This window comes from Nesoenas mayeri (assembly GCF_963082525.1).
Source record: "Nesoenas mayeri genome assembly, chromosome: 24".
In the NCBI taxonomy this organism is placed as follows: domain Eukaryota; kingdom Metazoa; phylum Chordata; class Aves; order Columbiformes; family Columbidae; genus Nesoenas; species Nesoenas mayeri.
In genome coordinates, this window is record NC_137546.1 from 5,847,903 (window position 1) to 5,873,187 (window position 25,285).

Sequence of the window (25,285 nt, forward strand, 5' to 3'; positions counted from 1 at the left end):
AGGTTAAGGAGACCTGAAATTGCCAAATCTCACACCAGATCCCGGCTCCTGCGCACGGGTGACTTAACCATGTTACTTTTGAAAAGCGGCAAGTCCTCCTCCCCAGCAAAGGATAAGACAAGTTTACGTGAGGATTTAGCCACCAGAAAACCTCATATTTGCGAACAAAGCCTCTGATCTCATTGCAAGACACCTTTACAACATTTTTTTTTTTTAAAAAAAGCTTATTTACCAGAACGCAAAACAACAGTCGTTTGAAATGGTCAACGTGGCAATAAAAGCTGTTTTTGTAGGACGCCTTTCCTTTAATTTCATCCTGCCTACGTTGTATTTTTAAGACTCCCATCCAGAAATTAATTAGGAAACATAAGGAAATCTTTCTCTGCCCGCAGAGGCAAAGAAATCAAATTGAAAAAGCAGCAGCACTTAAGCTTTTGGGCCCTGCTACAGAAACAAAGACTGACAGACCAGATGTAGATAAACACCTACTTCTGCAAATTTAGGAAGAGGCTTAATTGCTTTGTCATTTAGAGCCTGCAATTACCAACTATAATTGCGAGTACTGTGGGGGGTTGCTGGGGAGGGTATTAATTGCCAGAAAAGTCCACTCTTTCTTTTGGGCAGCTCATGGAAGTAAAGCTACGTATAAAATAAAAAAGCTGCTTGATTATAACGTTTTAAATGATTTTATTGTATGTTCATATAAAAGACGGGCAGTTGGTTCTTCTGGCAACGTTGAAATGTGTATTTTATTTCACAACTGCGTCCTATGCTCCTTTATCTCACGGTGCTGTTAAGAAGTGCGGGCAGGCTTCAAAGTCGCCCTTTTTTGGGGATTTTTGAGGTTCATTCCTCCAGCGAGGAGGCAGCAGGTGCTGAATGAAGGTTTCAAAAATAAAAAGCGAGTTAAAACTCCAAAGGTTGAGAGGGAGCGCCCGGTTTCCTCCTCAGCCCTTCGCTTTCACACAGGCGCTGCTGCCTCACTGCACACCCGCGGCTCCTTCCTGCGCCGTGTGAGAAAAAAACCCTCACGTAAGATCGAAAGCTGCTGCTGCGTTAGGGGTTGTGGTTTCTTCTCTTTTTTTCCCTCAGAAAAGGGGGTTTGTAGGAGGAAAAGCCGCCGAGTTTGAGGCGGCCCCGCCCCGGGGCGGCGCGGCGGGCCCGGCCGGTTCCCGCCGGTTCAGACCGGTTCTCGGGCACAAACAACCCGCCCCCCCCGCCGCCTTCCCCGCTCGTTGAGGCTCCGCCGGCCCGGGGCTGCGTCCGTGTCCCCTCACAAAGGCACTGGGGGCCGGGAACCACCCGCCTTTCCCTTCAACACCCCCCGGGGAGCCGCTCCCAGCCCCGGCCGCCTTGTCTTCCCCGTCCGTCCCCCCACACGGACCGGGCCGCCATTACACCGCTCCCGCCGCCAACCAGAGGCTACGAGGCGACCTAAAGCGGCGGCTTTTCAGAGCGAGATAAAAATCTCTTGTGCAAGGCACATTTTTAATGGATTACTCTAGAGTGTACAGATGAGGTAATGCGGGTTGGCGCACTCCCCCAGCCGCCCTGTCAGCAGCTCGGCGGGGCCGGGGCGGGAGAGCCCGGGCGGCCGCGCCTCCCCCGCTGAGGGGACCGAGGGGCTGGCGCTGGTTCGCGTCCCAAAGGCACCGAGACACCATCTCCCCGCCAGCTGCCAGGAGATTTTTCTTTTTACCCTTCTTTTTCCTTCACTAGATGAACTATTTCTGTATAAACGTGTGTGTACAGGTAGTCTTTGTCGGCCGTTTTTTAGAAGGGAGCATATAAACCTTCGCTTTCAGTATTTTAATCTCGGCGCAAAAATATCTCCTCCCTCTTCAAAGCTAGCTGAAAATTTTCTGCCTGTGCTCAATTTCAAGAAACTTGATATACTCCCAAGGGTAAAAAAAAAAAAAAAAAGTTTAAGAGGATGGTCTAGTTATATTTAGATGAGAAGCAGCACAGGCTGACGTGAACAGAAACACCAGAAAGAACAAAGTGAGAATGCTCGACAGTCGCTAACAAAAACCTGCGAATCTCTGAGTTGGGTTGTTAAATTTTCCCTAATCACATTTCCCTGTACAGAGGGAACATCAAAGCAGCACAGGGTTTTACGTGAACAAAAGGTAAAGATGAGGTGGCTCACCCGACTCCTCCAGGATTTACTGTTGCCTTTGTGGTCACTGAAAAGGTGGCTTCCTACACTATGCAATTTTGTTTAAATTCTAGCCTAATTCTTTTTCCCACACAAATAGGAATGTGCTCAACCCTGTCGTCCTGCCAGAGGAGATTAAAAATATTCAGGTGATCTCTACAGTGCAAAATTTACGTGGAATGATTTAACATCAGCAAAGGCTGTCGCACAGATTGTTCAATAAAAGCTCAACGGCTCCATTTAACCTCGTCCTCCCCGATTTTGCAGCTGTCCCCAGCACAGGCATCTCTCAACCCACTCAAAAACCCCAAATCCCATTGTACGGCAGTGATTCATCGCTTATTGGCAGACAAGCTAAGCGGAAAAGAGATGAAGACAATGGTAAGGAAAGGTTTGCGTTATGTAATGAAACTAAATTCACTTTTTTTCTACTTTCACTTCAGTTGTTTAAACAGGCTCAGAGAGTATCCGACAAAACAGAATACGCTGGAGCCTCCACGGCAGGTTTAATGGAGCCTGTTTTTCTCATGATTAAAATTCTCTTGGCAGTATTTTTCATCAGTTTATTTCAATATTAAGACACATAAAATAACACATACGTATTCCCTTCCAACTGTAACTCATTGCTCCAGGAAGAATTTAATCACAGAGAAATCTAAAATTAAAAACCAATCCCTAATTACTTTATGAAATCCTTGCCCACTTGTCATTAGAACTTTAAATATAGCTATCACAATTATAGAGAAAAATAATCCATTTTCAGCCATTATATGTGCAGCTTCTCAGCACTTGTTTAATCCAGCACCGCAGGAATGCCCGTGCTCCCCTAAATCCTGCTCAAAATAAAGTCACTTTGCGTCTAAAATGAAGCTGCTTTTTTAATTCCAAAGCAAGATTTATTTCACATTCCAAGCCCTAAGAAATTATTCATCTAACTAGTAAATCCGCCAGCATCCTTGACATCACACAACCCAATAAGCACTCTTAAAAAATACATTTAAAAAGATGGCAAAAGGAAACCTCGGGTCACACAGACGCAACATCCCCATGCGGTGTTCACACCTTAATATTCTGGCCATCACCTGTAGGAAATCAAACACTTCTGCCAGGACTTTGTAAATAAGTTTAAATCCCATTTCTCGCCAACATGCCCAACTTTGAGCAGCGAAACGTCCCCGTGCTCAGTGCCGTGTGGTCCAACACATCGCTGCAGCGAAGCTTTAAAAAGAATTCCAACACACGGAACAGTACGAAATGTGTAAAAACCATTTAACGTCACCAAACGGCATTAAAATGCACAGATTTTTTTAGCGCATTAGAACACCTAGACAAGCAGCCTAGTAAAGATCCTTTTCTACAAAAAGGGGCTGAGATTTTTTTTCAGGAGGTTGGGCAGGGCACAAACAGAACGTGGTTTGTGTCCTATGGGCTCCCACAGCTTCTGTGCGCGTTCGGCTTCTTCCATGACACAGTACAGAAAATATGTTTGCTAATGTATCAGTTGTGGTGCACGTTCAACTCAACAAAATGGAGAAATTAAGGCTTCTGGTGGCAGAAAGTTAAAATCTAATTTTCAAGGGGTTTTTGACTCTTTCAAGGCGATTTTAAAAAACCACCAACCCCAATGACCGTTTTCTGTAACACAGGTGGGGAATGAGCCATCTCACGCTAGGAAAAGGTCAGAGCACAAATCCTGCTCCCCAAATCCACGCAGGTGATGCCCTTTGGAGAAGCAACTCCCGCAGAAACCGTTCACCTCCACCAGCCCCGTGCGCAGCTTCCGAGACACCACGAAATACAACAAATAAAGCCCCGCTTCAGAAAATACACATGATTTGCACCGTGTTCTTTTACAATTTATTTTCTACGTTACTCCTTTGCAGCTCCCATTACAAATCCCCTGTAAAGGCCTCCAGATATACATTTCTTAGCTGCGATCCAACGCAACGAACTCTGAATCTTTATTAAATAAAGGGGTTTTTTGTTGTTTAAACATTTTGCAGAGCATCTTTCCCCACGTTATCATCCAGGAGAATCATCTCCCGTTAATGAAAATCATCTTTACTTCACACAGCTCTTTGAAAAGCACAACAGAAGGAACAAAGCCCGAACTTCACCACCTTTCTCCTCGTTTTTTTCACAGGATGGCGCCACGCACAGAACTTCCCACAAGTGCCCAACAGCCACGAGTGTCCCCAAGCTCCGAGTGTCCCCAAACATCGACACGAGCCGGGGTGAGTCACCCACGTCTCTGAGGAAACAACTTCTTGTGCCTTTCGCCCACTCTGCCAGGTGAGAGATGGACACGACAAGACTTAAGTGACAAAGCTCTTCAAGACGTACCATTTCAAAATAATTCAGAGGCATAAAGACCTTAATAATTTCACAACGTCACAAAATTGTCCATTTCCACTTGAGCATAAAGCCATAAGAGATCCCTAGTTTGCTAAACCCCCTGAGAAATACAACGGAAATTGCAAAAAAGTCTTTCGCAGACAATAACAAACCATCCTTCTTTATTCCAGATAAATCCCACTCTAGAAACAAAAAAGAGATGTGGAATTTGGGAAATCAATCTGGAGTTGACACAAGCAGAATTTAATACCCAGGATACAGAGACACAAAGAAATTTCTGCCCACTCTGGGTATGGGAAACTGGAATATATCACACAGCAAGTGCGATGCAAGGGAAACGTTTCCAGCTCTGGAAAGCCTTCGGAAGAGCAGAGCTCTTCACCAAACAGCAGAAACCAGGTACACTGTGGTGGCTCCTTGGTCTCCATTCTTAGGTGAATTTATTCCTAAAAAGCTAAATATCTGAGAGGCATTTCAATATCAATTTTCAAACTATTAAAAGAAATCCAGTCATGAGTTGTAGCACGAATACAGAACTACCACGGCTATTACAGAACCAAGGGCACGGGTGTATTGCTAGGAAATGCATACTTGGATTTGTATTGGGCTTTTTTAATTCTTCCAAGTCTGTAATTTACACTGTGAGGCAACGAGGGAAAAGGGAACGGCAACTTATCAACCTTTTAAACATTAGTGGTGATCGGGAATGATGGGAAACTGGGCAGTAATACTCATCACTTCCCAAAGTATTTCAAAATGTGTCCTGTAAGAAGTAGTTGAGCTGAAAATTGGTTTATTCCCTCACTCAAATATTATATTAACACAGAGAGCAGCCGGGGTGCAGCAAGGCCTTGTGTCCGTCCACCCCGCTTTGCCCACCAGCACCTTATAGATGCTGCACAGCTCCAGCGCAGAAAACAATGAACCACAGCACCAGCGTTCCCCTCCCATCTGCTTCATGCCAACTCACAGAACCCCAGAGTGTCAGGAGTTGGAAGGGACCTGGAAAGCTCATCCAGTGCAATCCCCCCATGGAGCAGGAACACCCAGATGAGGTTACACAGGAAGGTGTCCAGGCGGGTTGGAATGTCTGCACAGAAGGAGACTCCACAACCCCCCTGGGCAGCCTGGGCCAGGCTCTGACACCCTCACCCCCAACAAGTTGCTTCTCATCTTTAAGCGGAACCTCCTGTGTTCCAGTTTGAACCCATTGCCCCTTGTCCTGTCACTGGTTGTCACCAGAAGAGCCTGGCTCCATCCTCCTGACACTCCCCCTTTCCATATTGATCACCATGAATGAGTCACCCCTCAGTCTTCTCTTCTCCAAGCTAAAGAGACCCAGCTCTCGGTCTTTTGACATCTCACTCTGGTTTACTTCTCCATCAACAACTAAAACACCTTCTATTTTCACAGCCTGGGCTCGCAGCTCCTCGGAAAACGAGACGCAAAACCCACGGGGACGGCGGCTTTGGGTGAGGACGCGCGGAGCGGCCTTACCTGTCGCTGCTGGTACTGCTGCTGCTGCTGATGGAGTCGCTGCTGGAAGATCTGCTGCGGGATCCGCTGCCGCTGGGCGAGCGCGCGGGTCTGGCGGCCTGGCTGGCCAGGCGCTGCGGGGACTGCGTCCTGGACTGCGACGAATGTGGCGACCGACTCCTGCTGTGCTGGTAATTCCTCTCCGGCCGTCTGCCTCGTACCTCCCGCGTAATATCATCCCTGTAGATATCCCTGTGTACCACACTGGGCAATGTAAACTGCTCCCGGGCCCTAGGTTCGTAACGGGGGTCGTGAGCGTCAAAACGGTTCGGACTTCGACTCCGAGAAGTATAATAGAGCCCGTGTTGTAAAGTCCGCTCTCGAGGATCTCTATAGTAATCCTGATCGTAATGTCTCGTCCGATCAAATCCTCCCGTCCCCCGCTCATGGTGTCCATAGGCACTATGTTCATAAGCACGCTCCCTGTTATCTGAAGCCCTGCATTTAGGAAGGGGGAAAAATACTTCATCAGAAAAGGGGCAAGCACGACTAAAAGCAAATCATGCAAACATTCGCGTCAGCGCTGAACTTATTTTTGCGACTGCTTCTCCACTAAACAGCAATAACCTATCAAGCAAACACTGACAAACTTAAAAAACGTTTTACTTGACTCTGAAGTTATATTCATATACGATAAAGCTTAGCAATCATTTTGTTTTAATCACAAAATCAGGCTTTCATGACCAGCTTCTTGCCTGCACAGGAACAAAAAATACAGCTTTCCAGTGCAGAATCTCATTTAAGTACCATTTGTTTTTAATTTTTTCCTTTAAACAAGGAAAACTTCGTGTTTATGAACATCATAATTAACATTCCCCCCCCCCCCCGCCCCATCCATTTTTGCTTAAGAGCTTCAGAAATTTGTTTCTGGAAATTTGGTCATTACTGGAGCTCTTCTCATTATCCTTCTGCAAAAATGGCAACGCCAACTGGGCTGTAGCCATGAAAGCCTCCGTGCAAAGCATGACCCAGAGGTAAGAAGCTGCTTTCAAAAGGGGTAGCGTAACCTGTAGAGAAGGCCCAGAAAATCAGGGGGTTTCTTGGTGCTGTTCTACAATATTTCATCCTCTTAAGAGGGAGTTTTGCTTCTATCAGTCTGCTACACTCGACTGTCCTCAAGAAACACCTTGGTTACTTATGTCAACTTAAACTACAGGGGTGCAGACCCCCCAAAATACTAAGACCCTAAGCAAGGAGTATAAATTACATTTTCCAGTCGGTGGTTTTGCCTGTAATTACAGAATTTCTACTTTCACAACTGTACTGCTTGCAAGTAGCTAAATCCCGTTTTATTTCAGTATTTCAAACGTTCTGTGTGTCCATTGAGAAAGGCTCTATGTTCTAAGAAAGTTAGTGCGATCTCTCAAATAAAGAGATAGTAGAACTGACAGATAAAGCGAAAAGAACATTACAAATAGTTTAGTAGTCTAATTTAGACAAGTACCAGGACGGTACGTCTAAGTTATAGCCGCAAAATCCAAGATCCAAAATGATTTGTTCAATGTTTAAAAAATACTGGCAAAATTCTAAATATGTCAGGGTAGCCAAAGTTAATTTAAAAATTTAATTATCCATCTTATGAAGGACACTTTGACCTTTTTTTCTCTCTTGGATTTTTCCTTCGGAATCAATGATTAGTCACTTCAATCCCCTGAATCCTAATAACCCAATTCTGCCTTGTGCTTCCTCCTCCTCTCCTGCATCACGGGTCTGGCTTCTATTTAAAATGGCAGAAATATTGCAGGTATCTTTTAGGAACTGAAAATGGGATTTGAATCTTTTTCGATTAGCATCTCAGGAAGTTCCTTCCATTCTTTCTCCAATGAATCACTGAGGTTCTTAATCCTCTAAATAGATTCACCCTCCGCTGTTAAATCCTAACTCATTTTCAAGGTTTCTACAGAGCTCGCTCATGTTTTGTCTGCATTTATTCGCTCAAATTATTCATAAGAAACCACCTAACCAGTGCAACAGAACGTCATTAAGTTATGTATCTGCTTAAAATTCATTGTTGCCTTTCTATTTTCATTATCTCTTGCTCGCAACAATGGCGTTTTGAAAGACATTTCAGGATCTGGCACAGAAACACGTCTCTCCTTTTTTCCCCCTTTTGAAGGACCAAGATCAACAATTTCATCAACGATTGCATTTAGCATCCTACAAAGTGTTAATGGGTGAAAGCTGATTTAACAAGGTAAGAGAACAAGCAGTATTTTCTAGAGGGTTACTGCTATATAGCTGACATAAAAGAACAAAGTCCTTATCCATGAGAAGGACACAGAAGACAGAGGAGCTAGCAGAGCTGAAAATCTAACGGCTACAGTGCATTTTTGATTTATCTATTAGTACTAAGTACTACTGGAGTTAGTGGAAAGAGAGGGTTTGACTTGGGTTAGGAGAGGGGCTAATATACACAGGGCAGGACATACCAACCTTTTCCAAGTGTGGAAACACGACCTATATTCCCAATTAAATCTAGGGAGAGAATTGTGAACATAACTTCCCCAATTTTGGCCCCTCTTACAGGGGTAATCCACCTTCTTAATGGGCAAGGGTGTCAAATGATATTTTAGATGAACCAACAAGAAAAAAAAAAAATCTTAGTGACAAGACCAAAAAAATTCCACTGGAAGGAAGGAGTCCCAGACTGAAACCATAACTCTGAAACCCCCAGACTTCTTTCTTGAGACAGTAGGCACTTAAATAGATCCGTTATTTTAATCTCCAGCCCTAAGTCTGAATCCAGCAGCTGGTAGAAGATCACTCAGCGCTGCTGGCCTCCTCTAGCCGCCTTTGTAACCATCCAGCCCAGTCATTTCTCACTGGCGTATCCACAAACTGGTATTAGCGTCACGTCCTTAAAACTAAAGTATGTTTAATGTGGAGTAGCAAAGAGCTTTTTAAGAGACTAGATAGTAATCCACTCCCCGTGGTTACTGGTGTCTTGACTGTATACCATCCAATAAATTCAAGGCTGTAGTTCTTATCCCAGCATTAAAAAAAAAACGCTATAATTTCCAAAATTTAGTAAATGTCCATCATCTCTTTTTGCCAATACCATCAGAAAGAATAATCCCAATCACTTGGAAATGATGTAGATCCAAAATGGAAACATCACCAGCTGCCTTCCGTCTTCTCCATCCAAACGTTATTTCCACGGCTACGTGTGTTGTCTGTAGAATCCAAGGGGCTGCATCATTAAGGTCTACTAGAAATTTTGTGGTGACAATCCAATTAACATACCGACTGCGTACAGTGAGAACTGAGAACTAGGCATCAAGCTTTCACAGAATTTTAGGTTCTAGTATTCCGAAGATACTCCAGAGAGAACTTCACCACATGTTGTAGAGTAAGATAGCTCCATCTGGCAGCAGGGATACATCCGAGCAAGGCCTTAATATTATCCAAGACATGGAATCGTTACTTCTAGAAAAGAGTAACTCCAATATCGATGCTGGCCAAAGGAAATCTTCCATCTTAAAACCACCTTATTTCAAGTGTAGATATCCAACCAGCTGCGGAAAACATCCTCTATGGATCCACAAGGTACCAGCCACTGGGATAGAAATCACTTCCGTTTCCAACCCAAAATAGGAAACATAGATAATTCCCAAAATTTTAAATCCATCTGGGGGCCCTAGATACGAGTTTGTGTTTCTCACCATACAAATACAAAATACCTGCCTAGAGAAACCTTGGAACTTACCCATCAAGTCTCCGCTCATAACGTCCTTCCCGTGCATGAAGCGATGGGGGGGGGCCGTAAGTGGGCCCCCCGCCACCTCCTCTGAACCCAGAAACCTCTCTACTACGAGATGCTATGGAAACTGTATCATCCAAGCCCCGAGCAGCACTGGGAATGGTTCCTGGTTCATTATAATCCGTCCGTAGGTCTCTATCTCCCATTTTGTTGACAGAGTTGTGTGCCTTCTGCGCACTTTTGATGTCCACAAAATCCACAAACGCTGCCACTCCGCCTTCCGACCCCCTCTTAGGGAGGATTTTGACACTTTCGACACGTCCATATCTGGAAGAAAAGCAGAGCAGAGCACAAATATTAGCGCTGGTAGAAAAAGGTTGTATTTAATAACATTGCCTCCTTCAAAATCAACACGTTTCAAACCGTTTGCCCTTCCCGTGCAGCAGGAAAATCAATCTCAAAGCGCAGCAGAGGCTGAAGACGTGTTCGCAAAATAAAAGGGGAAAAAAGCCATTTCCACTTGCCGGCGTTATTTTCAAAACTCCTCTCTTTTGGTTAATTACCATCAGATCACCCTTTTTATAATAGCAGAGCAACAGCAGCTAAAGAAATAGCAAGGTATCTGCAACGAGAGCAGCACTCCTCATTTTTAAGGTGAGGAGCAAGACACAATCAAACGAAAATTGTGTCCCAAGTAGAAATAAAGACATCCCGACAATTTTCTGAAGGAAAACATGACCTTGACACAGCAATTCCGCTACTCCGATCTATATTTAATCCACTCAGCGCTGTAACAGGAGTTTTCATTCTGCTCCTCGTTCCCAATCTCAAAGCCATTTATTTACAACAGCCTCGCAGGGCTTTTCTGGAGCGCGACCCATGTGGGTACCCCCGGACCGGGGTGTTTCTGGGGTTCAATTTTAGGTCCCCTGCTGCAGAACAAGCCCCACGCTGAGGAAAAGCCCACGGGAAGGTGGCACCACCCTACTTAAGGTACATTCAATTAAATAATTGCAACACGGGCATTTACGGACGAGGAAATGTCTACGTAAAAAAATAAAACCGAACAGGTTTGTGCGCACAAGGTGATGTTAAAATGGTTTTCTCCAACACTTTGCATCAACTCATAATGAGAAAGGATAAAATGGGAAGTACGAACATAGCGATGTTTTTAAACAGCCGAGAACCACAGGTCGCGTTTTGGTTGTTCTCTTCTCTCGGCCAGGAGATCGTGAGCAAAACAGGTGAAGGGCTTTAAGTGCAGCCGTTAATCCACAACAAAAAGAGGCAAAGAGCATATTTTTCAAAGTGCTGATAAACGAGAACGGGACACACAAATAAAAAAGTCATTGATAACTATTTGTAAACTCTTATTGCAAAAGATTTTGTACTGGCGAAGGCAGCACCGTGCTGAACAGATCTAAACACATCTTAAAGAGAGGCTCTGCCCAGCGGTACACGCAGGAACAACGTAACGCAACCGCCCGTCTGAGGAGCAGCCGCTGTCAGAACCCGCAGCTGAGCCTGCGTTAGGCTAAGCTTTCAATACACCTTCCCATTTCATCATTGTTGTGGGGTGACTAATCCTTAAACGCGATTTGCAAACCTGCCCGGCTGACTGCTGCCTTCTCATTCCAACCTGACCTACTGTGTTTTATACGCAATCTGGTTGGGATTTAGATCTCGTTTTCCCCTGGTTTATACTCTGCCCGGTACGGCACACGACCTGTTAAGGAATATGTGCGCAAACAAGAGAAAATTAGGCCAAAAAGGCACAGTCACCTAGAGGACACGTTCCTCTGAGCAGCCCAGAGCTGAGCTTGCTGCCTTTGTACTCATGGGTACAGCACGGTGACGTTTAATTCTCAGGAGTTTCCTGACCTGCACGGGTCATTTTTTATTCTAATTAAAAGCTGCAAGGAGCAAATAATGGTGAACGGTACTGCAGGAAAGGTACTTGTCAAAGTGTGCGCTCTCCCAAGGCCGGATAAGGTTATCTGACCTTGAAGGCGAGATCAGACAAGTGGAGGATATGGTTAATATATACGTGTGAGGGAAAAAAATGGCCAGTTGGATGTGGCATGTGTAGAAAGAGAAGAAACAGGAAAGGAAGAAGGGGGAAGAAAACAGGAAAGAGCCCATTGGAAAAAAATGTTCATGCCATGAATGAACGTGACGAAAAGTATGAAAGATAATGAGGTATCCTAGTTAGCATCACCCTTTAAGGCGGGTTTCAGTGCTGGTTCTCTGCAGACAACTAAGATGTCATAGCACAGAATGCTCTTAACTCTCATATCCATTAAGTTTTTCTTCTAAATAACATCGTTACAGAAGTGACTGGCCAGAACATGTTCTTCCCTTTTGCTTCCTGTTCACACGCTGAGTTTCTGGCAACACAAGCCCATACTTTGTCTAAAATCTTCAGGGGAAAAAAGAAATACTATCTTAGTACTACTCCAAAACCCTAAAATCTGAATTGACCTTCTGACTGCAATCACCACAGCCTGCCTGGTATGAAGTTACAGCACAAACGGGCTCTGAAGGGCTCTTCCCACTCACCATCCTGACTGTTCTTTTATTTCCTCATCCTGATGTTATTATAACATACGCACAGACCTCAATTATTTTTCTTTTGCTGCAGGAAATCCAGAAATGTGTTAAAATGTTCAAATACTCAAGCTAACGCCGCCCAGAAAGCACAGAAGATACAGAACATTGACGTAATATGCTCCCTATGTACCAAAAAAAAATACCATGCGGAAATGTACAACTCTTGCAGGTTAATTTTCATATTGGGAAAAGTGTATTTTGGCTGCCATTAATTAAAAAAATATATTTATTTTTTTTTTAATAAATCAGAAAAGGATGGGGGAAGGATATGACTGTATTCCACTGGTCCTAAATCATCCCCCTCGGAGATGGCGTGTTTTAATCCATCCGTTATCCGGATACATAAATATACGCCGCGCTTTGGCCTCCTGCACCGTACCCTTGACGAGCCCCGAGGATAATCTGCGACAATCGTCTTTGCTGAAAGCGAGGGAGGCAGACGGGGGAGGAGAAAGGGAGCGCGGAGCGGGGGGGCGAAAGAAAACCGAGAAGGAGAGAGCCCTGAGTATTCAAGGACAGCTGCTGGGAGAGGAAGGTTCGCATTTGCCGTGCCCCACCGCGGTCCTGTGATCACTCGCATCCCTCGGTCCCCCACCGCGAAGATTAATCTGTCTAGTGATCCGGCCCAGCCCCACCCGTTGGCGTCTCTCCGAGCTGCTCCCGGCTTGGCAGATGCTGCAGGGAGGAGGACGAGGGGGAGATCCGCAGTGCTGCATCACCAGACGGCTTTACCGCAGCACAATAATACAAGGAAAAAAACCAACATGATACTTTTTGGAGGAGAGGCGGCGACACCACCGCGGTTCGTTATGCGGATCGCACGTTAAGGCAAGATGGAGGCGAACGTGCTTCGAGCAGTAACCTGTGTCTGGATCCCAAGGGACAAAAGGCAAGAGGACAAAAGACAAGGGGAGGCACCGCTGCGACCTTTGGAAACGTTCACAGCGCAGCTCGTCTCAACCTCCGCCTGGTATCTTTATAGCTGTGCGTCAGCCCTTTCCAAGAAGGCTGCTGCCCTTTCACAATCGCTGGCAGAGCAAATGCACAACAAAGAGGCTCGTTCGCTCCGCTCCAAACACGCGGACCCTCAGGAAAACACGGCTTTTTGGTGCCTCTTCCCGCCTGCAACTCACGCTGATTAATCATTAGCTCCATTTTGTAAGGAAGGTGGATGAGGCTGTATTTTTGGAGGGGTTTACAGTTCAGAGCAGAGGAGGACGTGCGAAAGCCGGCGTGTCACCGAGCCCCTCCACCAGCACAGCGCCATCGCAGCGCCCGCCTGGAAACACACATCGAGCGGCCTTTTCAGAAAACATTAAAAAGAGTTGTTCGATAATCACCGCTCGAACAAAGCCACGCTAATCCAGCTTTTCAGACAAAGAAAAGGAATTCATAATTTAAGCATTATGGGTTTATTCACTCTAGATCAAAGCACCTCTATAATCAAGCAGCTGAAATGTCTCTGGGCTCTTGGCATGGCTGCTCGGCATGTTCTCTGGCTCCCCGGCCCGTCCTCCTCCTCCTCCTCCCTGCTCTTCCTCCCGTCCGGGCTGGGAATCGCAGCCTCCACCGGGCTGGTTCCTCCTCCCCAGGGGAGACGTGTCACCCAGACACAGCCAAAATTGTCCCTCACCCCACAACCTTCCCTGGTTCCTCCTCCGTGGGAGACGTGTCACCCACACACGGTCAAAATCATCCCTCACCCCACAGCCTGCCCGACTTCCCCACGCTGGGGTGGCTGCGCCCTGGCCTGGCCATTTCTAATTAATTAACCGTTTCATCTCTGGTGCTGTTCCAAAGAAAACGCATTTTAAACAAAGGATGGACTATGAGAGAGCCGGCCAGCAAGTATTTAGTAAACAAATGTTACCTTTTAGCTGCAATATTTTATACACTGATTAGGATCTTTACAGGATGCTACATACATGATAGGAAAAGGTAGGTCAGAAACGGGGAGATTTGTTTAATTTAAACTGAATCCCACTTTAAATCATAATACCTCCTTATTTCTCACGTTGAGCTCCTGCCCAAGCTTGTGAAGACACTATATCCAACCATTTTCACCACCGCAGACTTCTGCAGGTCAGCTACATCCCTAAAAACCTTTGTACTTCTATTTAGAAGTCAGCGCAATGTTACGCTCCAGATCCCACTAAACGCAAGACACCTTGCAGGATCAAAAACAACGCAGGAGGTTTTTTGTGCTTGTTTTTGCACCGCTCATTAAGAGCCTGAATTGCCGATCAGGATTCCCTTTGGCTAAAGCCAGGTATCTTTAGCCAGCTGAAAAGCATGGCTCCTTTTTCCGTGCCGTGCTCAAACTCCGTTCTCCTCCGTTATTATATAAGCCAGGCAAGCCCCAGCCTGCATTATTCAGTGAAACGCTCGCACAGCTTGAAGCTTCTCTCGGCCAATCGCGTTCCTCTCGCTCTGTTGTTATTTCATAACAAAATTATGTGACCTGAAATAATACTTCTCCAGATGTCTGCGTCTCTTCTCCTCGTTCCCAGCCCCCAGCCAGTCCCATACTCCATTCTGGGGGCTACTCCAGGCCTGTGTTTCCCCCTGCACAAACCATCTGTACACCTATCTACTTCCCACCCAGGAATATACAAAATAACAAGCTGGAAAAGCACCAAAACCCACGGCACCGCAGTCCCAAATAATCCTGCTCCCAGCATCACCAACTCACGGCATGAGGCATGAATCGCTCCGTAAACATCTCCCTCCCGCAGCACCAACACGCACAGTGTTAAATATTCACCGCTGTTAAAGTTGCGAAGCAACAGAAGGGAACTTGGGTATTCACAGGGCATTCGCAAAGAATAAGGCACCATAATTGATCACAGGGGCATTACTATAATAAATAAAATATACCATTTAATAGTCATAACATGCTTGGCCTAAGAAAAATACATACCACCAAGCTTCATATTCATCATAGCCACATATTTTACTTGCCCAGAAAAATATTTACATGCTTCTAAATTTTTTTCCTTTAGAAAGGCGGTTTCATATCAAGGGTGATACAAGATTTTACCACCTTCAGACCTGAGCGGCCCAAGTCTTTGGAACTGCACTCTGCTGCACGTAATGCAGAGTATCAGTCGCAAATCTGACAATATCATCACGTGTCTGGCATGGGAGGAAGATATGAGAGCTTACAGATACAGAAGAATAATAAAACCTAAACAAGAGACTCAAAAACGCACAAACCGCATTATCGGGTCGGGGCTCCTTCATACAGTAACTGATGTAGGACAGCAAACCCAGACCATAAAGAAATGTGCACAGGGCTGGGATGACAATAATGCAACTTAATTGAAATGGACCTTCATAAAAACAACAAGCAGAACTCCAGAGTCTTGGAAAATAACACTTCAACTTTTAACAAATGTGGGGAACTGTCACCCAACGAGCCACAATCGCTTGTCTTCGTAGCATTGGCATTTAACCCCAGAGGATTTGCCAAATGGCATCTCCAATGCTTAAGGACAAACAGGGCAACGTACACATGGCAACGTATGGAGCACATCCAGCAGCTTCCAGAAACACAACGTATGGTCTTGGCTCTCCTGATCTCCAGCTGCTACATCACATTAAAGATGGCTAAAAATAAAACCAATTAAACGCCTCTCTAATTCTACCTTTCTCGGCACAAAATTGCTGTTTCTATCCCAATAAGTCACCGCGAGCGTTCTGGATGATCAGGAGCAGGAACGCTCACAGTGAGTGACAAATCCACACCACACAAGGCTTTGAAAACCTTTTACTTTCCCAAAACCAGGCAAAATCAAAGCTCCTCATATCACAAGGAGCGCGGGTTTTCAAGCCATGCCGAGAACAGACCTTGTGACAGCAATGACTCAGAAACATGCCCTAATTACCCAGCTCCCATAATTTTCTAGATTGCAATCTGAGATGCTTTAAAACCTGTTTAGAGCGATCTTTATTGGCTCTGCGACCTTTGCGGGAGAAAAATGACGATCTTGAGGGAATTCTGCACAGCTCTCCTCCTAGGAATAAAGATCTTTCGGGAAACCTCAACATTCAGGAGCAGAAACAGCCAACCTGGTCCTGGGGCTCGGTCGGACCCTTTATGTGACGTGGGTGAATCCCACCACCCAAATGACCCCAACCCAGAGCACTCTGAGACTTTGCAGCATTCAGCAAAAGAAAAACCTCCAACTCTAGGGGAGTTTGTTAACGGGGGTTTGTTAACGAGCCCCAGCACGTGTTCCTGCCACGCACCGAAAACAGCCGGGGCTTTGTCTACACTCGTAATCCCTCCCTACGAGATGACAAAGTAGGAAATTAAAAAGCCAGCACAGGCACATTCCCCGAGACTTTTGATACATCTGTTATTTAAGAGCAACGCGGCTGACATATCAGATAGTCCAGCAGATAACTCTGTGCTGAACTAAGCGCTTGCTTCTTGCTTTACAGCTCAGCTGCACGCTCCATTTTAAGACACAAACTAAGCGTGATTTCCTAATTAAGACATCTTATTTATGTCTTTATTGCAAACTCACCGTTTCGATACCGCTGAGGTATTAATATACAAATTACTACGTACCACCCGAGAGAGAAAAACCAGAATATTTAAAACAATTTATTCATGGTTGCTACCGTCAGCAGCAGCTACTTCTTCCAACAGTCAACGTAGCAGGAAATTTTTCCGCAACCCCCACTGCCAAAACGTTTTGCGGCAGATAAGCTGTTCTAGCGCGTACGCATCAGGTGAAACTGGAATATAGATCCGCCCACCCCGCGAGATAGAAATCTGTTCCACTGCAACACCCAACAACATCCAAAAGGACTCCTAGAAACTCTTCAACCTGGTGAAGACAAGCCAGGGAGAGATGAATCCACGCTTTGGATACTGGGATTGAATGAAGCTGTAAGAATTAAAAATAAAAAGCTCGGTGCGCGCTCAGCAAGAGCCGGCGGGGCTGGTTTTGATCCCCTCGCCCCAGTGAGCGGTTCCACTGAACCCCACGTTGCATCAGACCTCGACCCAACCGTCAGCAAAGGCTTAACGCAAAATCACCCGGCTAAAGTTGCATAAATGCAGCCGAACGACACAAGTTTCTCGTTGGCGAGGCCGCCTCAGCCAGCCAGAAAAAGGGCAGGAGCTCTGTCATTAAGGAACTTTTCCTCACGGTCACTTCTGTACAATTAAGAAGCATCAGCAGCAGAGCTGGTTGGTATATACGTTATTAAAAACATAAGAAATCAAAGCGGCTTTGTGAGCAGAAATAACGAAGGCTCATTTCTTATGGATGCACGTCTTGAGGTCGAATTCTCCGGCGTCCAATAACCGTCGGTTCCCAGTGCAGCTTTTCCCACGCTCAGGAACACCTCGCTCTCCCATGTGGATTCTTTAATGTCTAATAAGGGTTGCACTCCCGCTGCAGCTTTTCTCTCCATGGGGCCACTAATCAGGTCTCTCTCCTCTATTAAAATCGCTTGTTTTCACAAAACTCAAAGGAACGTCGTATCTCTGAGACTACGAATCCCCCTTTGCCCTGAAGTACAGCTGGAACGGGCTAACAGGTTCAAAATTGATTAGGGAAGATACATATGCATAGCAAAATCACAACAATCTTGCTCTCCAAGCAGAGGAGAATAAGTATAACTATTCGTAAGAGCCTAAAGAGGTTACAAAACTCGGTAGAAACTCGGCACGTTCAGCTGTGTTGTGTCAAGTGTGATGCGCGGTGATTGTTCATCCTCCAGCCCCCGCAGATGTGTGGTATCGCGTTACTGCGTGCTAGACACAGAGCCGCTGACTTCCATCTCCAGGGCATTTGTTCTTCCAGCTTAAATCATCATCTGCAGATTTGCTTCAAAAATACCGGTGGCAACAGACTATGCTGAATGCTTTCTGCAGAGGAATTGCTCAAGCCTGTTCTCTCATGTGACTGATTTTAGGATTCGTTTGGATTCGATTTTAAGAACGCGCCGCATCACAACCGGAGGGGAATCTCGTGATTAATCAACTTTTTCCGTTCTTACATGAAAGGGTAATTCCCCATCTCGGTTTTGCTTCTCCAAGCCCTGCTTTGCATGTATTCGGCAGCAGATGGAGGAAAATGCGGAGTCATAACATTATGGTCTCCCCGCCATGCTGCGGAGTACTTTAAATATGCATCATCTTCAGGCTTTGTAAGTCCTGGTGCTCTTACTTCTCCAGGGAAACACAGACCTCTTCTCCAAGGCTTGTACGTCTTCCAGAAAACGGTATTTAAGAAGAAAATAGAGTTTATCTGCCTCTTAGACGGTCCCAAACGACCAGATCGCTCTTCCACTTCGAACCACAGCTCAGTTTGAACGAGTGACCAGCTTGCAATTCAGCCAACAGGTTTGACAACTTGACATTCATTTCTGCCAGAAAGCAGCCACTGATCCAAGGACTCACAGTCAACTCACAACACAAAGGAGCTCGCCTACTCCTAAAAGCGTACGACCTTTGAAATCAGGCAGGAAAAATAGTCCCACCGCCCTGAAAATAAAGTCAGTTCCCAGCCAGCCCAGCCTCCTCCACAAACCCTGTATTTAAACTGGCCGGCCGCTCCCGTGCTGCCCCACCAGTCACCCAAATACAGACGTCCCAATGTTATTTTGTTGGTTCGTGACTCACCGCTCCCATCACCCTGGAGAAAGTGCTCGTTCCTGTGACTAAACCAACTGGCAGCGCAACCCCCAGCGTGAGCCAGGTGTCAGCCCAAGGAAACTCCATATTCCGGGGAGAGCCCGGCGCACGCTCCGTGCTTTGTCGGCAGCGACTACCTGCGCTCCGGGCACTCGCTCCACAGGCGAGAGCTTAAAACTTTCCACAACTGAGCTCCTTGGCCAGCTAGATTTTAATGGCTTTTCTTCTGATGCAACTCCAAGTCAAGGTGTTGCAAAGCAGAGCTGGAATCAGGCTGGCTTGAATGCCTTGGTAATGACGAGTGAGGTTTCTCAGCCCTGTTTTACAAGAATTCAGCAGACCTGTGTCTCTAAAGGAAGGAGATTCAAGCTGGACATGAGGAAGGAATTGTTGGCCCTGTGGGTGGTGAGAGCCTGGCCCAGGTTGGCCAGAGAGGTGGTGGATGAACCATCCCTGGAGACATCCCAGGCCAGGCTGGACGGGGCTCTGAGCAACCTGAGCTGGTGAAGATGTCCCTGTCATGGCAGGGGGGGCACTGGATGCACTTTGAAGGTCCCTTCAACACAAACTAGTCTGTGATTCCACGATCTCGAGGAGTACAGGCACTACCAGGCCAACAGGGCTCCTCCTGTACTCGAAGGACGAGCCAGACACACCATCCCATCCACAACCCGTCCGCACCACCGCCAGAAAAGCCGCTTCCTAATTTTATACTGTTTCTGGGATCAGCTTCGCCTTTAAATGCTTGTTTTCCAAAATTAGTCTGACACGAGGTAGACCAGAGTGCGAACTGCCAGCACGACCGAGGGACGGCACTCTCTGAATGGATGCAGAGGAAGAGACGCTTCCTGAGCTCAGCGGCTGCCAAAAACCAGCGTATCTCACCATACCCGCAACCAGCATATCACCTACAACATCAGTGCCGAAGCCGGCTTTATTTTTTAAATGCAGCAAAGCTTCTTTGCTACTAATACTTCCAATAAATTGCTTTATGGTTAAGAAAAAGAGCAAAGGTTTATTTAAACTTTGATTACAATGAAGTTACTGTGCAGATCGTTAGCTGTCTAGATGCGTATTTAGCTGGCTTTCCAAGGGCAGTGTCTCACACACACAAGCACAGATCCTCTGAAATTAAATCAGATGTTGATTACGTATACAAGGGAGATACTTATCCATCCTGAGCTTTTATTCTCCTCACAGTTAGGATGCTAATGAGACCGGAAGACTTTTTTTCCTCCAAAGACAACTACTTTTAACATACAGCTCAGCAATTTATTTCTCTTATTTTGCCCTATTAACCATCACAAGTCACCCACAGCTGCCACAGAGGGAACGTCTAAATGAGCCTCTATGTGCTTTTCGGCAGCAGTCGCTATTAATGAGGCCGGGAAGTATTCGCAGGAGTGGACGGACCACGGCTCGGTGCTTTGGGCTGTGTGGAAGCTGGGAGCATCTCACCAAAAACACAGACACCACGGTTGGGGAATCTGCGCCAAGACAGTAAGTTACTCAACGAACCCATGGACAGAAAACATGACCAGCTCAGCTTTGTATCTGGAGGAAAATTAAAGGTCATTCACGACTTGCTAAACAAGAGAAATAATTGACAACCTGGCGGCAGTCTTCTCATTGAGCTAAAAGATGATTTCAAATCCAATTTTGATTTGGTACCCGATCACCTTCGCTACAAGAACTTGGTGTGAACCCGGCTGCGATTTCCTACCACGTCAGGGGATAACAAAAGACACGCAAGCTCTTCTGTTGGGATGGAGAAACACACACAAGGTGGTATTGTCTCCATCTGAGAGCCACCAGCATCCAACAGACCATCCATCCACACTCCTTCCAGAGATCTCTGGACTCATCTGGCACTTAAGTGTTGAGATGAGGACACATTCAGGGCATTCTCATGAGATCTGAAAGTCCACGCTTCGGGTACAAGCATGCTTATAAAAATGTGCTCTCAATTTTACATTGCTAAGCTTAACTAAAAGGGGACGAGGAAGGAAGTAAAAACAAATCTCCGTTTTGTTCTCAAAAGATGCCTGGGTCTTTAAACAGAAACCCGTCATTAAGACCAACCGCAGCTCTTCTCCCGTTATCAGTTTGTCTAAGCGGAAAGTTGATGTTCCTTCCACATCTTGATTCTGGTGCATTCTCACCCAAGTCATCATGAACACTTGGACCTCAGACAAGGCACAAATATACAGACTGCAGTACAGAGCCAGCCACATCCAGGGCTACAAGATACGCTTCCAAAAAATCCATCGCAAGAAGGATGTTGTTTCAACCGAATTCAGAGACGCCGTCTTCATACTCAACCTAACAGATCAGATTGCAGCAGGCCCTGGAATATATCCCAGTGTATTTATGAAAAGCTCGTAACCGTGTTTATTCTTTTATGAAAGGATGTTATCTCCCCGCTGCAGGATTTTACAGATTGCACGGGACGATTACGCAGCGTTAGCAGGTTAAACAATAACTATGGAAATGCAGAAGCCAAAGCAGTCACTGGGTTTAATTCGTTGTACAAGAGTCATCACCACATCTCAAGATATTGCTGCAGAACAGCGCTGGAGATGTTTTTTTCAGACTCGAGAAGAGCAGAGCTGCCATTATCGACCAGGCAAAACCTCTTGCGTGTCCAAGGTGGGAAACACTATGGACTTGAACAACGAAAAAAGCAGCTTTTGTCTGATTTTCATTAACTGGTCAAACAGTCTTTAGAATACTAGAAAGGCTTGTGCAAAGGCATGAGGCTGGTTGTACACTGTGAATTTCCATCGTCAGGCTCATATTCCTCCCACGAGATTTCTAAATCGGCATGCCGAAGATGCAGCTAAACTCAAAATCTTATTATAGAGACTAATCATACTTTCTAGTTTATTCCTCAGTTCATTGTTGAGGAATGTTTGCAGTATTGGGTTTCAGGGCGTTCTCAGACCTCAGCAAGTTCACCGAACTTAATAAAAAACACACGACAAAACATCTCACAAGAGCTTATTTTTGGTAGCTACCAAAATAAGGACGTATCTGCCCCACCAGCAACGACTCTCCCAAACCTTTCAGCAGTCTAAAACCAGCCGAGAGGGGTTAGCCTCAGTTTTACCCCTTCCCAAACATCCTTTTTTGATACTCCTTATTTCTCAGGTGCATCCTCGCATGCAGAAGGCATCTCCTCCTCTTCACAAGCTGACAACAGCGTGAAAACACCGCTACGGCAGGACAGCCAGCAATGTCACACAGCAGCTCATGAAAGCAAATGTCCCCAGGAGCCCCAGGTTCATCCTGACTCACCGACTCATCCAAAATCTGAAACTCATTTGGACATTTACTTCCTTTTTAATGAAAAGCCGGCTAGCGCCGCTTCACCCCCAGTGAAGATGAGGACCTAATTTTGGACACATCTTTAAGACGGCAATAAGGTCATTTGCCGGAGGACTTGGCGTGACTTTCTGTCCTACGAAAAGCCAGGAGGGAAGAAAACAAGTCAGCAAGGCTATCGCAAAACAAATTTCAGTCTTTTCTCGTCGCCTGTTTCAGCTTGATGAATGAATTTAATAGCTCTGTAAGCCTCGCGAGGACTGGTACGTTCTCAACGTGCTTTCCCGCAGCCTGGAAGAAAGAGCACTCGGATTATTTTATCATCGTACCAAAGGCGTTTAGGATAAGGGTAAAGAACTACTGAAAGCCAACGCTGCTCCGGAGCAGCTCAGCAACAACAGAAGCTGCTCTCATCAAATCACAAATAAACACAGAAACTTCAGAGAAGAACCAATGCCAGAAAAGCTCAGCAGATGACAGAATTTTCTAACCAACTGACATCATCTTATCTAACAGGGCTCCGTGTATGAAAACACTTAATAGAAGCTTAGTCCAAATCTTTGCAGCTTTTCATTATGTTTCTTTGAAACTTTCACTAGGAACCGACTGAGACTCAAGCAGGAGTCGCCTGGTGTCTTCTGCACCTCCTCATTCTGGGTAATTAATTTAATCCCCTTGCCCTAATCCCCCAACCAAATGTTCTCCCATCAACTTCTTGGGTTTCATCTGCAAAATTAAACATTACCTTCAGAGCAGATATTTGTAAACTGTGGCGCAAACAGGTCCTGATGCTGCCCAATATTCTAGATGTTGCTTGAGGAAAGCGAGGGCACGAGTTTTACCTTTCTCATCCCTTCAAAGGCTCTGAACTAAAAAGGCTCGTACCTGACTTATGAAAACACTGTCACCTAAAAATGATAGCAATCCAGAAAACAGGGACAGTTCATTCTGCAGACTTCTGCATTTTCTTAAAATAAAAATACACCTGAATAGAGATCTCTATATGCGAAGCTGATTCAGTGCAACCATCATGAGTTCGCATCCTAAGTGATACCCGAGAGCTATTACTCGATTAGAAGCAATAAAAGCCTGGGAACATATTTGACAGTTTTACTAGAAAAAATAGAGCACTATTACTTCTGACTCGAGCCCGTTCCTGCGGAAAGGCACCGCGAGACCTGCCGCTGCCAGACGTGGGAAAAAGACACAGGAACGGTGCTGTCCTAGCAGAAATCACCCTAAATACGCACCGAGATTTTCTGAATCGCCGCTCTGCCCCACATCTGAGAGCAGTTGACCAAAATCCCGCTGCCTCAGTCCATCGGGGTGACACACGGAGCACAAAGCCCTTGTAAACCAACCAAATGTTTTCTAGAAGTTATCGAAAACAAAGCTACGCTGGCCATCACAGCAGTTTTTTGCAGAGCAGTTCTTAAGGGCTGTTGTGTTTAAAACACAAACCACTTCAGGATGCATCTGCAATTTATTTCTAACAATTGTAAAGGTTTCCTGGAAGTCAGGGCTTCTCCTGGACTTGGTCGTAATCCCCCCCACACAACAGGAGATGCCATCCCAAAGTCACACGGCTCATAATTAAGAGGCTTTTACTCCTCTTGCCCTTTAAAACACCAATAAACGGACAAAGCCGTGTTCTTTCAGATAACTGGTAGAAAACACAGGGACAAAATAAATATATGGAAGGGCAGCACTTGTGCTGGGGACAACTGTTACTATATTTAGTCGCCTTGTTCTGCAAGCTGCCGAGCATCTGTTTCAATGATGGTGAATGACTTTTTTTCCTGCTAGTTAAGGCAGCATTAATTAGACAAACCCAAACGATCGCTGCCACTGCTTCTCATCGCCTGAAACAGAGAATCGCTGCTTATTCTAGCCTACGAGCCGACCTCCTGTCCTGGCACCCGTTTGCTTTTGTATCCGGGAATGCCTTAATAACTCATTACAAAGTTTGTTTTTTAGAAGGGAGCATCTGTGTAGAAGCACAGGAAGCCTGTAACAACTTGTTAAAATGCACATAAAAATCATTCATTTGCGATCCCCTTTAATATCAAGACAACGGATTAAGAAAAAGGCTTTTAAGGGAAAAAATAACACTGCTCATGTAAGCCAGTGCTTCTCGAGACCAGATTCAGCAATCTCCCATTTGAGAGGAGAACTTGTAAGCAGGGAGCGTTATTTCCATTCACGCTGAACAAAACCCATCAGGAACGTTTCGAAAAAAGTAAAACCCGCTTTCTGCAAAACACCTCTTTCTCATTTTAATGCCTTCCTTAAGAGAATTACTTGCGAGACTGCAAACCCAGGCAAGGTTCCCACAGTAAGTGGTTAAGTGAAGGGGGAGGAGGGAAGCAGCAAACCCCTCCGCCTGAATACGCCTGTTGGGTTCTGACTTTTTTCCGAGTCTCCCTTAAATTCCTGCTCCTTTAGAAACAAAATGGTTGTTTCTCAAACTTGCCCCTGCAGCAGCAAGCCCGCTTGCATCCAGGCTTTAACATGGAAATACCGGTATTTCCTCAGCAAAAGTGGCAAAACATTCCCTCCCGTGGGGCGCAGGGAGGCTTTAGGGGTAACGCTATTCCTGGTCGCAACCCAAGAGATGAGATTTTAGGTGATATTTCCCCCAAATTCCTCCCCCGGCTCAGCCTCCCCACGCTCTTCACCCTGTTCTCAGGCTGGGGGATGGGTGGGAACTGGGTTTCGCCAAGCCCGGCTCCATCTCAAAAGACTTGCTCTCCAAATTAAACCATCCTTTTCCAAGGAAGGAGCCTTCGCATCCCACCTCATCGCCTTCCCTATGGATTTATACCCCCCTTCCCTATGGATATACCCCCGCCACACGCAGTCCTTGTGCAACGTGTCCCTTCCCCCAGGCAGCACCAGCATACAAAGGAAGCCTCGCTCCATTGTCCACCTACAGCACCTTTAAGTC

General features: G+C 45.8%; 1 protein-coding gene across 2 annotated transcripts in view; it reads right to left on the bottom strand.

The window, feature by feature from the left end:
• SPEN (spen family transcriptional repressor) overlaps positions 1 to 25,285 on the bottom strand; it is a 66,193-nt gene that overhangs the window by 38,650 nt on the left and 2,258 nt on the right. For both annotated transcript variants that reach the window (XM_080358558.1, XM_080358557.1), the window contains exons 2-3: positions 9,756 to 10,076; positions 6,011 to 6,487 (exon numbers count right to left, since the gene is read on the bottom strand). In XM_080358558.1, coding sequence (XP_080214684.1) covers positions 6,011 to 6,487; positions 9,756 to 10,076 — 798 coding nt within the window. The remainder of the gene's footprint in view (positions 1 to 6,010; positions 6,488 to 9,755; positions 10,077 to 25,285) is intronic.